At 36.3% G+C, this 11648-nt stretch overlaps 2 protein-coding genes across 2 annotated transcripts in view; both read right to left on the bottom strand.

Annotated features, from left to right (window-relative positions):
* LOC122076322 (sugar transport protein 8-like) overlaps positions 1 to 2030 on the bottom strand; it is a 5771-nt gene extending 3741 nt beyond the window's left edge. The window contains exons 1-3 of the mRNA XM_042641636.1: positions 1910 to 2030; positions 1133 to 1452; positions 23 to 649 (exon numbers count right to left, since the gene is read on the bottom strand). Coding sequence (XP_042497570.1) covers positions 23 to 649; positions 1133 to 1452; positions 1910 to 2030 — 1068 coding nt within the window. The remainder of the gene's footprint in view (positions 1 to 22; positions 650 to 1132; positions 1453 to 1909) is intronic.
* A 4887-nt stretch (positions 2031 to 6917) lies between these two features.
* On the bottom strand, positions 6918 to 10682 carry LOC122076321 (sugar transport protein 8-like). Its single transcript, XM_042641635.1, has 4 exons — positions 10565 to 10682; positions 9819 to 10138; positions 7817 to 8443; positions 6918 to 7719 (listed from the first exon to the last, which is right to left on the bottom strand). Exons 1-4 carry the CDS (start codon positions 10680 to 10682, stop codon positions 7273 to 7275), a joined length of 1512 nt encoding a protein of 503 aa, XP_042497569.1. The 3' UTR covers positions 6918 to 7272.
* Positions 10683 to 11648: the final 966 nt, after the last annotated feature.

The following is an 11648-nucleotide window of genomic DNA, read 5'->3' as shown; positions in this document are numbered from 1 at the left end:
AAACATGCATTATATAATTTACCTGTGTGATGAACATCTGAACACAAGCTTCAAGAAGCAATACCCTTCTCCCAACTTTATCAACAAGCAAAATTGAGACCAATGTACTAATCACATTCACAAGCCCAGTGATGACTGCTGATAATAATGCAGCATCATTCCCCAACCCAACTGTTTGAAACAGGACTGGGGCATAGAACATTATAGCATTAATCCCTGTGAATTGTTGAAAGACTTGCAAAAAGATGGCTATGATAAGTGGTGGCATGCTTGACAACTTCATGAGCTTCTTGAAGGGTTGCTTCACTTGTTGGGCCATCTCACTTGCACTTACAATTTGATCAAACTCAGCATCAACATCATTGACACCCCTGATCTTCTTAAGTACTGTTTTCCCTTTCTCATACTTCTTCCTTTCTATAAGGCTTGTGGGAGTTTCAGTAATAACGAAAGAACCCAAGAATAGAGCTAAACCCGGTACAGCCGCAATAGCTAAGGATAACCTCCAACCGTTTGGATGCATCTTTGATGTAAAGTAGTTAACTATGTTTGCTATCAATATCCCAATTGTGACAAAGAGCTGGAATAGAATGTTCACGGCACCTCGATGGTTGAATGGAGCAACTTCGGACAAGAATAGGGGTACTGCCTGCAAGTGACCATGTGTTAAATAGATGCCCATTCCAAACGCCTTCAAAGTATAGCTGCATAATTCATTCTCTTTGACCACAATTTAGAGTTGAGATTTTCAGGGGGTGGAGTGTTCGGAATCCAAAAAATTTGAGTTTACGAAGATGATATGATAAATATGCGTTAAATAGATAATGGATACAGATGTTGAGGTCATCATGGGTTTCCATTAAGGTTGTATTTGGTATGATTTATTGTAAAGCACATTGTCAACTTAAAATGCATACCAAACGCAGCCTTAGTGTAAGTAGATTAAGGCTGTATGTGTTTGATATGCATTCTTGGAATAGATTTTGGGTATAGAACACATTGTGAAGTGAGGTAGAGAAAAACTGATCAGGTATATATCGAGTGGATTCTAGACCCAAAATCAGTTCAAAGAGTGCATACCAACCACAGCCTTTAAGAAAATTTAATTAACTGAAGTACAACTGCAACATACCTCATTACCAAAGCCAACACCAATGCCAAAACAGATTCTCCCAAAGATCAACATAATAAGGTTGACACCCCCTGCCGTCAAGGCAGCTCCTGCAATGAACAACAGCGACGCCCATCGAATCGTCCACTTGCGGCCGATAACAGTGCACAACTTTGATGCAACAAAGCTAGCAAAGAGAGCAGCAAGATATAAAGAAGAAGTAAAAAGTTGGAGAAGTTGGTTGTCATATTTGCAGTAATTGTCCTCTTTTGCATGACGTTTCCTTTCATAGACTTCTGGGAAGAATTTCAACAAGAAATCGTCCATTGCGGTCACCCCACCTAAGAAAGTGACAAGCACAGCCAGGAAAATCATTAAGTAGTCATACTTTTAATGATTCTAAAACCATTGGTGAAGAAGGAAAAAAAAATGATAAATAATCTGAAATAAAAATTAATCATTGTGAATCTAAAATCATTTATAAAAATTTTTATTGAAAAAAAATAAAAAGATCAAGTTTTCCTTCACCCATGGTGAAATAAAAGTGAATGCAACGTTGTGATGAAAATTAGGGTTCATCATTGATTTTCACCAACTATAATATAAGGTCGAAACTCGAAAGAGATGGCAAATCCTATGATTGAAGAGATTCTCTCTCAAAAAGTTATGTGGACCAAGAATTTGTTTTAGAGTCCATACGTAAAGAGAAAGTGAAACTGGAAAAGCTACCAGTGATTATCAAAACTAGAAGATCATAACTTGATTATCAAAACTAGAAGATCATAACTAAGTCCATACCTGAAATTCCAATATCATAACCAAACATGAGCCCTCCAAATGCTGCAATAATCCAACAGACTGCCATATATAAAGTGAACTTCGAATTGAAGGCCGGAAGATTGCCATTCTGCAGTTCCATTGTGCCTTCCGTATAGTTTTTGTTTTGGTTTAAGAACCCAAAACCAAATACTTTTTGAGAGTTTATTACAGAAGAAAGGAGGGAGGAGGGAGAGAGGGAGAGAGGGAGAGAATTGAATGAAGGGAAGAACACTTGGCATGAGATTATATAGTACACTTTTTTAAGTTAGTTTTGGAAATTGATTAAAACCAGACTAGGACAACCAAATTTAGAGGCACCACAGGCTGGGTATTCAGATGGTGTCCTTTTGATATAGGGGAACAATATTTTGATGTTATCTACTTCCTACTATAAGGGGTAAGGAACAGAACAATGACGATCATTTATGGGTGTACTTTTCTTTTAAGGAGGTATTTAAGGAGGGGTTACTACTTTTGGGGTCTAGAGCTGGACTGTTTGATGTGATCCATTTGGATATGCTAAAAAAAAAAAAAAAATCCTATGTGGATTTGGTTTTTTTTTTTTTATGCCAAAACATATAATTTTCAGGATTTCTTATGTTTGTTTCTTTTCAATTTATAGAAAGAAATTAAAAGGTTTGCAACCTATTTAGGCAAACACATGAAGTCTATTGATTATTTTTAAGTACCCTTCATCACATCCGATGGCTTGGGATGCATGTTTGGTTGTTGCCAGCTGTTTGATGCGCATTGGGTGCATTGGGGCACTGGAGATCAAGGATTCAGGTATGCTCAAGGGAAGTACATGTATATATCTACAACATGCATCTCATAACCAAATAATAAAACATTAATTAATGTGCATTTTTCAAGTTTACAACATATGAGAATTGTTGGATTGGGATAAAATGACTTGTGTCTAAACTTGGCACAAGCCTCTCTATTTATATGAAATAAATACCATAAAGGGCCTAAGGGTTTGTTTGGATAACACCCCTAAAACTCATTAAACAATTATTCCTGTAAGAATTAACTCATAATTCATCCTATGCAGCATTGTTTAACTCTTAGAAACTCTAATTAGGGTTACAGTGGCATTTTTTTTAATTTCCAACATATTATGTTTTGTTTGGGCCAAGTGGGACTCAACACATTACACACTAGTAGGCTCGACTTAAAATCCCAAATTTAAGGCACTAACTAATTAAATGAGTGAAAGAGGAAGGAAAGAGAAAAATACATTTTTGGCAAAAGAGGCTTTGCAAATCAGTTTTGTAGAGTTCCAATGCTCTTGCTGAATTTGAGGCTAAATTCCAACCCCAAGGCGTAATTTGGGCAATTTCCTATTTGTTGGACATTTCTTGGTTTTCAAGGCTTTCTCTGGGTTTTTAGAGGGATCCCAAGCTGTGAACTCTTTCTCCTTTTGAATTTTGTTTTTTAACTATCGGGTAGGGTTATTTCTAATAAAAATTCAAGCTCTATGGAAAAATGGTCAAACACCAAAAAGGGCGGTTGCGCCTTGAAGTGGCATGCCTAAGATGGTAAAAAACAAAGCTTGGAAACAAATTAGGGTTTTGCATGCCGATCTTCGGAGGGTAGTAACTTTTGGCTTGAGTTGTTTGACTGGCCAATCATATATCACTGGAAAGATTTTTAAAATTAAAATCTAACACGAATTTCTCTTCCTGTCCTCTTCTTCTAACCTAGATATGTTTTAACCTTTTTTCTTTTCTTTTCTTTTCTTTTCTTTCTTTCTTTCTTTTTTTATTATTATCATTTTTTTTAATCCTGCATGTTGGGGGTTGCCAATACTGATCATTTTGGATCAGTGCATATCGGTCACTTTTGTCCTTTCTTTTTCATATATATTACTGTTTTACCCCAAAATGATATGGGTAACCGAACTGAATCGATCAGGTACCGATATTGACCCATATGATACCAATACTTGAAACCATGGGTTGGGGACCCTGCAAAACTGAAAACAGAAGAATAATAAGAAAAAAAATACCTCTCATGTCCATACTTTCTATCTCTCATTTTCTGTTTTTTTTTTTACAGGTTCGAATGATTTGAGAAATGCCCAACTGTACAGTGATGGTCCCGTTATCGGCATCCAACTCTAACATCTTGAGTATTCGATGGCTCTATATTTTCTTACAGTGTAGCAAAAACATGTTTAAAAACACCATTCCCATTTTTTTTTGGCATTTGAAATATGTTTTTCCAACCTCCTGTCAAATAAATTGGAAAAAGCGCATATTTTTGCCTTCCCCGTTTTATACGTTGCAAAAACATGCGTTTTTTTTTTTTTTTTTTTTAATTTAAATTCAACACATGTATTCTATGAGACATCCTATGAGACGGCTCAGCAAAAATAGCTTCATTAAGAAGTGGGTTCTCAATTCAAAACAGACTACGCACCAACGTCAATTCTGATAATCCTAAATGAGGTCCCAATTCAAAACAGACTACTACTATAATAGTATTATTTTAAGGGAAAAGGGTGGGTATGCCGCTGATATCAAGTATGCTAGCACCCATTGTGTCTATCTCTCTCTTTCCTTTTTCTGAAATGACCCTCATATCCTTCCTGAATGATACTCCATCATGTGATCCTATTGGTACTATCCGCTAGCATACTTGATATTGGCGGCATACCTATACCTCTCCCTTATTTTAATTAGTATTTTATTTAAATAAGATAATAGGAAGGGGAAAAAAATACACACAAACAAATACTGAAAGCAAATTATGCTTTGCCAAAAAGTTGAGATTCTTTTACATCAAGAGGAGCTTTATTGGGCTCAGAGGTCCCGTATAAAATGGCTTAAGGCGGGAGATATGAATGCAAATTTTTTCCACACTTCCACTTGTAGAAGGAGAGGTATTAACCACATTACCAGACTTAAAGACAACATAGGCAGATGGTTAACTGATAAATTTGATTTAGTCTCTCACATATTATTCTATTTTCAATCTTTATTTAACAATACTCACCCTGAGGTTAACATGTCTTTTTTGGATTGTGTTCCTACTTGTATTTTTGCTAATCAGAATACTGCTTTATGTTTGCCTATGTCTGATGTTGAGATATAAAATGATGTTTTCAAGTTGGCCACTTTCTTAGGGAGTTTAATAAGACGGTAGTAGTTTTAATTCCCAAACAAAGTCAGCCTGAGGATCTTAGTCAATTTAGACCTATCAGTCTTTGCTCGGTTGTCTATAAAATCATTGCAAAGTGCTTGGTAAATAGACCTAAACCTCTCCTACACAATATTGTTAGTCCTTTTTTAAGTTCTTTTGTACCTTCCGGTGCAATTTCTGATAATATTTTTGTGGCTCATGAGCTTCTTTATCAAATGAGAAGTAATAAGCGTGAGGATAGATTAATGGCTCTTAAGCTTGACTTAAGTAAAGCTTATGACAGGATTTAGTGGTCTTATTGGGAAATGTCTTGTCAAAAATGGGGTTTGCTAGTATTTGGATTCATTGGGTCATGCAATGTATTTTCATTGTTGAATTTCGTATCAAGTTTAATGGGGGAGTCGTTGGTTCATTTAGACCCCAAAGGCGGCTTAGGCAGGGCTGTCCCTTAGGCTCTAATCATTTAATACTTTGCCAAGAGGCTCTCTCTTGGAGATTGTTGCAAGCTCATAACTTAAATTTTCTCTAGAGCTAGTATCCAATCTAGTAGGGCTAGTCCTAGTATTACTCATCTTTGCTTTGTGGATGATTGCCTTATTTTTTTTTTCTCAGGTTGATGTTGGGGAAGGAAATACTCTTTCTAGTATCATTAATGAATATTGTGTGACATCGGGACAAAGAGATTAATTTTAACAAATAATTTGTTTTAGTCCTCCCAAGTCCAACCCCTTCTAATATTAGGAGAACTCTAGCTTCTAACCTAAGACTCAATGAAGTTTATCAACATGGCAAGTATTTAATTAGGGCTTCCTTGTGAGTTTGGAGGATCTAAAAAGCTTTTGTTTTTAAATATTGTGGAAAGGGTTAACTCTAAGTTGGCTGGATGGAAGGGATCTTTACTTTGCGACTGCAGGGAAAGCTTTTGGTTACCTATAATATTAGTTTTGATCCTATTTGTCCAATCTGTTTAAAACCTGATGAATCTATAATCCATGCTTTCACTGTGAATTTGTAGCTTCCTGTTGGAGGGCCTCTCCATTTAGAATTGATGTGTCATCACTAAAAGGTTCTTCTATGCTTGAGTTTTTCCAACATTTATTGAAAGCTTCTTCTTATGTTCCTAATCAAGGGGATGCAATTCTTCAATGGCTTACTTTGGAATGGTATATCTGGAAATCTAGGAATAGTTATGTTTTTAATCATACCAATATTTCTTTGTCATCTACTATTCAGGGCTTCTCCTATTCGACAGCTGAGACTCGATTAAGTATAGCTCGTCTGTTGCGATTAGGATTTCTACTGCCACATCATTTTCTCCTTCTAATATCCCAGCTAGGCATGTTGCTATTAACACTGATGGGGCCTGAAAAGCTTGTTCCTTTTCTGGTGGCCATGGTGTGATTGTTCGTGACCACCAAAATAATTTCAATGCAGCCAAATGCAAAGTTGGATGTAGTTTCTCTATAAGTTGCATAGTTGAGGATATCATGTAGTGATTTCCTGTTTTTCTTGTTCTTTTGTTTCTAGGTCTTTGAATTCTGATGCTCACATCTGACTTCATTGTAAGGTTGCTGATTTGTTGAGGATCTCTAAGGTGTGGTGGTTGTACCCGTCTGACTTAAGTTTAGGCCTTCTTTTTGTAGCTAAGGTTGCTGGGTCGCTGAAGATCTCTAAGGTGTGGTGGTTGTACCCGTCTGACTTCATTGTAAATTCTTCCCTATTGTGGGGAAGGAAATCTTTCTTTGAGTTCTTTAAACAAATTCGTTTGGATGAAGGCATTACTCCACCCTCTTCTGAACACACAGACAAACAAAAAAGGCAATTCACTATAGAGAGTATATATCAATAAGGGTGGTGGTTTTTTTATTTTATTTTGGTAGAAGTAATGGTAGTGGCTCTAACCTCCAAACAACAATAGACAACTTCAAACAAGAGGTCCCGTTACCCAAAATGTGGGCTTACACATTAAGTGAACAGGTGACCAAAAATAAAAAAAAGAAGAGAGATACTACAGCAGAATGATTGAAGCAAGAAGCCCAAGATTTTTTCAGGGGAGAAAAGCTCCTACCATGCTTGCACTTTGCTGCCAAAAGCAACTCTTAGAATTCTCTTGGATTTTGATTAAGGTCTCTCAATGAATGTGGGTTGAGAAAGGATGAGCAGAATCTAGTCTATTAATTGGATCTTGATTATCTTCATCTTCCTGCTTCAACGCGATTTTTGTGGTCATCATTCATGAATTTCTTCCAAACTCTGTGTTGCTTCCAGACCCTCTCCACCATGAGATCAATGGGTACATTCTTTGTCTCTGGCAACAGGAAGAGTGCAAATAGCCCCATGATAACAATCCATGCAGCAAAGAAGAAGAAAATCATAGCTTTCATGTGGCATAGCATTGACAAGAATGCTTGAGCAATCAGGAAAGTGAAAAGCATGTTTGAGCTCACTGCAAATGCAAAACCTGCAGTCCTTGTCTCCATTGGGAAGGTTTCACTAGGGATCAACCAACCAAGAGGACCCCATGACCATGCAAAACCCATCACATAAATACACACCAGCAATACCACCACAATTGCTTGTCCATGCCCAAGTGTATTGCCATGGCTCTTCAAATGTACTTGTAGAATTGCCCCAATTACACTCTGGAATCACATAAAATAATGTCTTAAGTATGGGCAGATATATATAGACCAAATTTAATGGAAAGGGTATCACCTAAACATGCATTATATAATTTACCTGTGTGATGAACATCTGAACACAAGCTTCAAGAAGCAATACCCTTCTCCCAACTTTATCAACAAGCAAAATTGAGACCAATGTACTTATCACATTCACAAGCCCAGTGATGACTGCTGATAATAATGCAGCATCATTCCCCAACCCAACTGTTTGAAACAGGACTGGGGCATAGAACATTATAGCATTAATCCCTGTGAATTGTTGAAAGACTTGCAGAAAGATGGCTATGATAAGTGGTGGCATGCTTGACAACTTCATGAGCTTCTTGAAGGGGTGCTTCACTTGTTGGGCCATCTCACTTGCACTTACAATTTGATCAAACTCAGCGTCAACATCATTGACACCCCTGATCTTCTTAAGTACTGTTTTCCCTTTCTCATACTTCTTCCTCTCTATAAGGCTTGTGGGAGTTTCAGTAATAACGAAAGAACCCAAGAATAGAGCTAAACCCGGTACAGCCGCAATAGCTAAGGATAACCTCCAACCGTTTGGATGCATCTTTGATGTAAAGTAGTTAACTATGTTTGCTATCAATATCCCAATTGTCACGAAGAGCTGGAATAGAATGTTCACTGCACCTCGATGGTTAGATGGAGCAACTTCGGACAAGAATAGGGGTACTGCCTGGAAGTGACCATGTGTTAAATAGATGCCCATTCCAAACGCCTTCAAAGTATAGCTGCATAATTCATTCTCTTTGACCACAATTTAGAGTTGAGATTTTCAGGGGGTGGAGTGTTTGGAATCCAAAAAATTTTGAGTTTAAGAAGATGATCCAAATGTAAAGATGTTGGTTTTAAAACAAGTATTTAAAACAAATGAAGATTCAAAATAGCTTTAAATAATTGTTTAAAAACAAAATAACTTTTACAAATTTTATACCCCACAATTTATTTGTCAATTCAGTTTTAGAGGGGTTGAAATCGTCTGCAATCCTCATCTCGTACAATTCCGTGCAATACCACCTTCAGGCAGTGACACGTGTATTGATACCAATACAATGGTCCAGATCTGGTACAACTAATAAAACATTAAATTAGTGAAAATGCATTTAAATCAGATCTGGACCATTGCATTTGTATCAATACACGTGTCACCCCCTGAAGGTGGTATTTCACGGAATTGTATGAGATCGGAATTGCAGACGATTTTTTTTTCCGTTTTAGAGATATTTTATTATCTTCTTTAAGGCTCATTATCTCTTCAGTTGCTAAAGATTTACATAGTCTCAGTTTTTCTTTAATTTTGAAGTCTCCTTACAATAAAGTATCTTCTTAATGTCCCTTAATTCTTTATCTCATTTGTCTTATAAATAGAGGGAAACTTTAGCATTTGTAACACGGAACAAGTCATTTGAGTTATTCAAGTGTATTCTTAATTTTGCTTCTCTTGGGTTTTGTTGGATTTTAACATGTCCATTGTGTGAGTATTTTGTTTTCTAGTCTGAGCACAACCCTATAGCATTCGAAGGGGTCCAATAGTCGAGTACACGATTACTGGGGGAGCCATTAGGTTGTTTTATCTTGGAGGCCGATTTGCATTATTCCCGATCTTAAAGATAGTGTCAGTTCATATGACTCAGCCCACCAATTTTCTAACAATTTATATTACAGGTCTATAATAATTCCATGCAGGTGATATATTGAAAGTTCTCCTATAAGAAAGGGGTACTGAGGTTGCTCTCTCAATAATCTCACACATAATTTCCCTATAAAAGATCATGAGTGGAATGCTAAGGTTGCATTTGGCATGATTTCTTGGTGTGCATTATCAACTTATAATACATAGCAAACGCAACCTTAGCGTAAGTAGATTAAGATTCTATGTGTTTAATATGTATTCTCGGAATAGATTCTGGGTCTAGAGTGCACTCTAAAACCCAGTTATTATTTATTTTCTTACTTCACAATGCGTTTTAAACCCAAAATCTGTTCAGAAAATGCATACTGACTGCAGAAGCCTTCTAAGAAAATTTGATTAGTTCTGAGGTACAACATACCTCATTACCAAAGCCAACACCAATGCCAAAACAGATTCTCCCAAAGATCAACATAATAAGGTTGACACCTCCTGCCGTCAAGGCAGCTCCTGCAATGAACAACAGCGACGCCAATCGAATCGTCCACTTGCGGCCGATAACAGTGCACAACTTCGATGCAACAAAGCTAGCAAAGAGAGCAGCAAGATACAAAGAAGAAGTAAAAAGTTGGAGAAGTTGGTTGTCATATTTGCAGTAGTTGTCCTCTTTTGCATGGAGTTTCCTTTCATAGACTTCTGGGAAGAATTTCAACAAGAAATCGTCCATTGCGGTCACCCCTCCTAAGAAAGTGACAAGCACAGCCAAGAAAATCAGTAAGTAGTCATACTTTTAATGATTCTAAGACCATTAGTGAAGATGTTACTGGTTAGAAAATTTTAAGAAAAAAAAGAAGATAAATAATCTGAAATAGAAATTAGTCATAGTGAATCTAAAATCATTTGATAAGAATTTTAACAAAAAAAATAAAAAGATTAAGTTTTCCTTCACCTATGGTGAAATAAAAGAGAATGCAATGTTTGTAAAGAGAGTTTGGGTTCATCATTAATTCCTACTCTCTATATTATGAGGTTTAAAGAAAGGGTCCAAACCCATGATTGAGAGACCAAGAATTTGATATAGAGTTCATACTTATAGATAAAGTGACACTGGGAAGAAGCTACCATTGATGATCCAAAGTATAATATCATAATTAAGTCTATCAATACCTGAAATTCCAATATCATAACCAAACATGAGCCCTCCAAAGGCTGCAATAATCCAACAGACTCCCATATATAAAGTGAACTTCGAGTTGAAGGCCGGCAAATTGCCATTCTGACCCATTGTGCCTGCTGTAGTTTTTGTTTTTGGGTTCTTTTGGGCTAAGAACCCAAAGACAAATACTTTTTGAGAGTTAATTACAGAAGAAAGGAGGGAGAGAGGGAGAGATTTGAATGAAGGGAAGAACAGTTGGAATGAGATATATAGCACAGTTTTCGAAGTTAGTTTTGGAAATTGATTAAAACCGGATTAGGACAACCAAATTTAGAGGCACCACAGGCTGGGTATTCGGATGGTGTCCAGTGGACATAGGGGAACAATATTTTGATGTTATCTACTTCCTACTATAAGGGGTAAGGGACAGAACATTGATGATCATTTATGAGTATACTTTTCTTTTAACCAACGGTGTAGAAATACTTTTTCTCATTCTAATAGTTGTTGGAAATATTAATATTTCTTCTGCATTGGGGAGGTATTTAAGGAGGGGTTTCTACCCTTGGGATCTAGAGCTGGACTGTTTGATGTGGTCTATTTGGATCTGCTAAAAAAAATTAGGTGGTTTAAGATTGACCTAGTTTCAGTATCATCAATTCTCCCTTTCAAATTTAGGTGGTTTAAGATTTAAAATTTATAATTTTTCAGGGTCTCTTCTATGAGGTCTAATTTCAAAATATCTGGAGAGTTTAAACCGGGCCTAAGGGGTCTTAATTGCACATGAGAAAAACTATGATTCCACTTCAAACTGATGAACCAAAGGTTAAAACTCGTATTAGGTTATAGTCCAATGAAGCCGTTAGGCACCTTGATCCAACTGATTAAACCAAACTTTAAACCATAATTATGTTAAATAAGTCTTACGCCATTATAACATAAAACTATAAAAACATCACTATTATAAAATTACATATAAGCTTTTAAAACGGAATTTTTTTAGGTTAAATAAAACATGAAAATTAATGCTAAACATCAAGAAGATAAATTAAGAAATAACATCACATTGATGAACGTAAACTTTAAGAAATTCAT

The sequence above is a fragment of the Macadamia integrifolia genome, chromosome 4, assembly GCF_013358625.1.
Source record: "Macadamia integrifolia cultivar HAES 741 chromosome 4, SCU_Mint_v3, whole genome shotgun sequence".
NCBI classification, from domain to species: Eukaryota; Viridiplantae; Streptophyta; class Magnoliopsida; order Proteales; family Proteaceae; genus Macadamia; species Macadamia integrifolia.
Note: the sequence above shows the minus strand (reverse complement) of the source record. Positions and strands in the feature narration are given on the sequence as shown.

What these genes read in the sequence shown, in the direction of transcription:
- LOC122076321 (XM_042641635.1), bottom strand. Translation starts at nt 10,682, where the DNA reads ATGGGTCAGAATGGCAATTTGCCGGCCTTCAACTCGAAGTTCACTTTA. An exon ending in TTATGATATTGGAATTTCAG is followed by an intron (nt 10,139 to 10,564) that starts GTATTGATAGAC and finishes TCACTTTCTTAG; the next exon opens with GAGGGGTGACCGCAATGGAC. An exon ending in GTGTTGGCTTTGGTAATGAG is followed by an intron (nt 8,444 to 9,818) that starts GTATGTTGTACC and finishes GGTCACTTCCAG; the next exon opens with GCAGTACCCCTATTCTTGTC.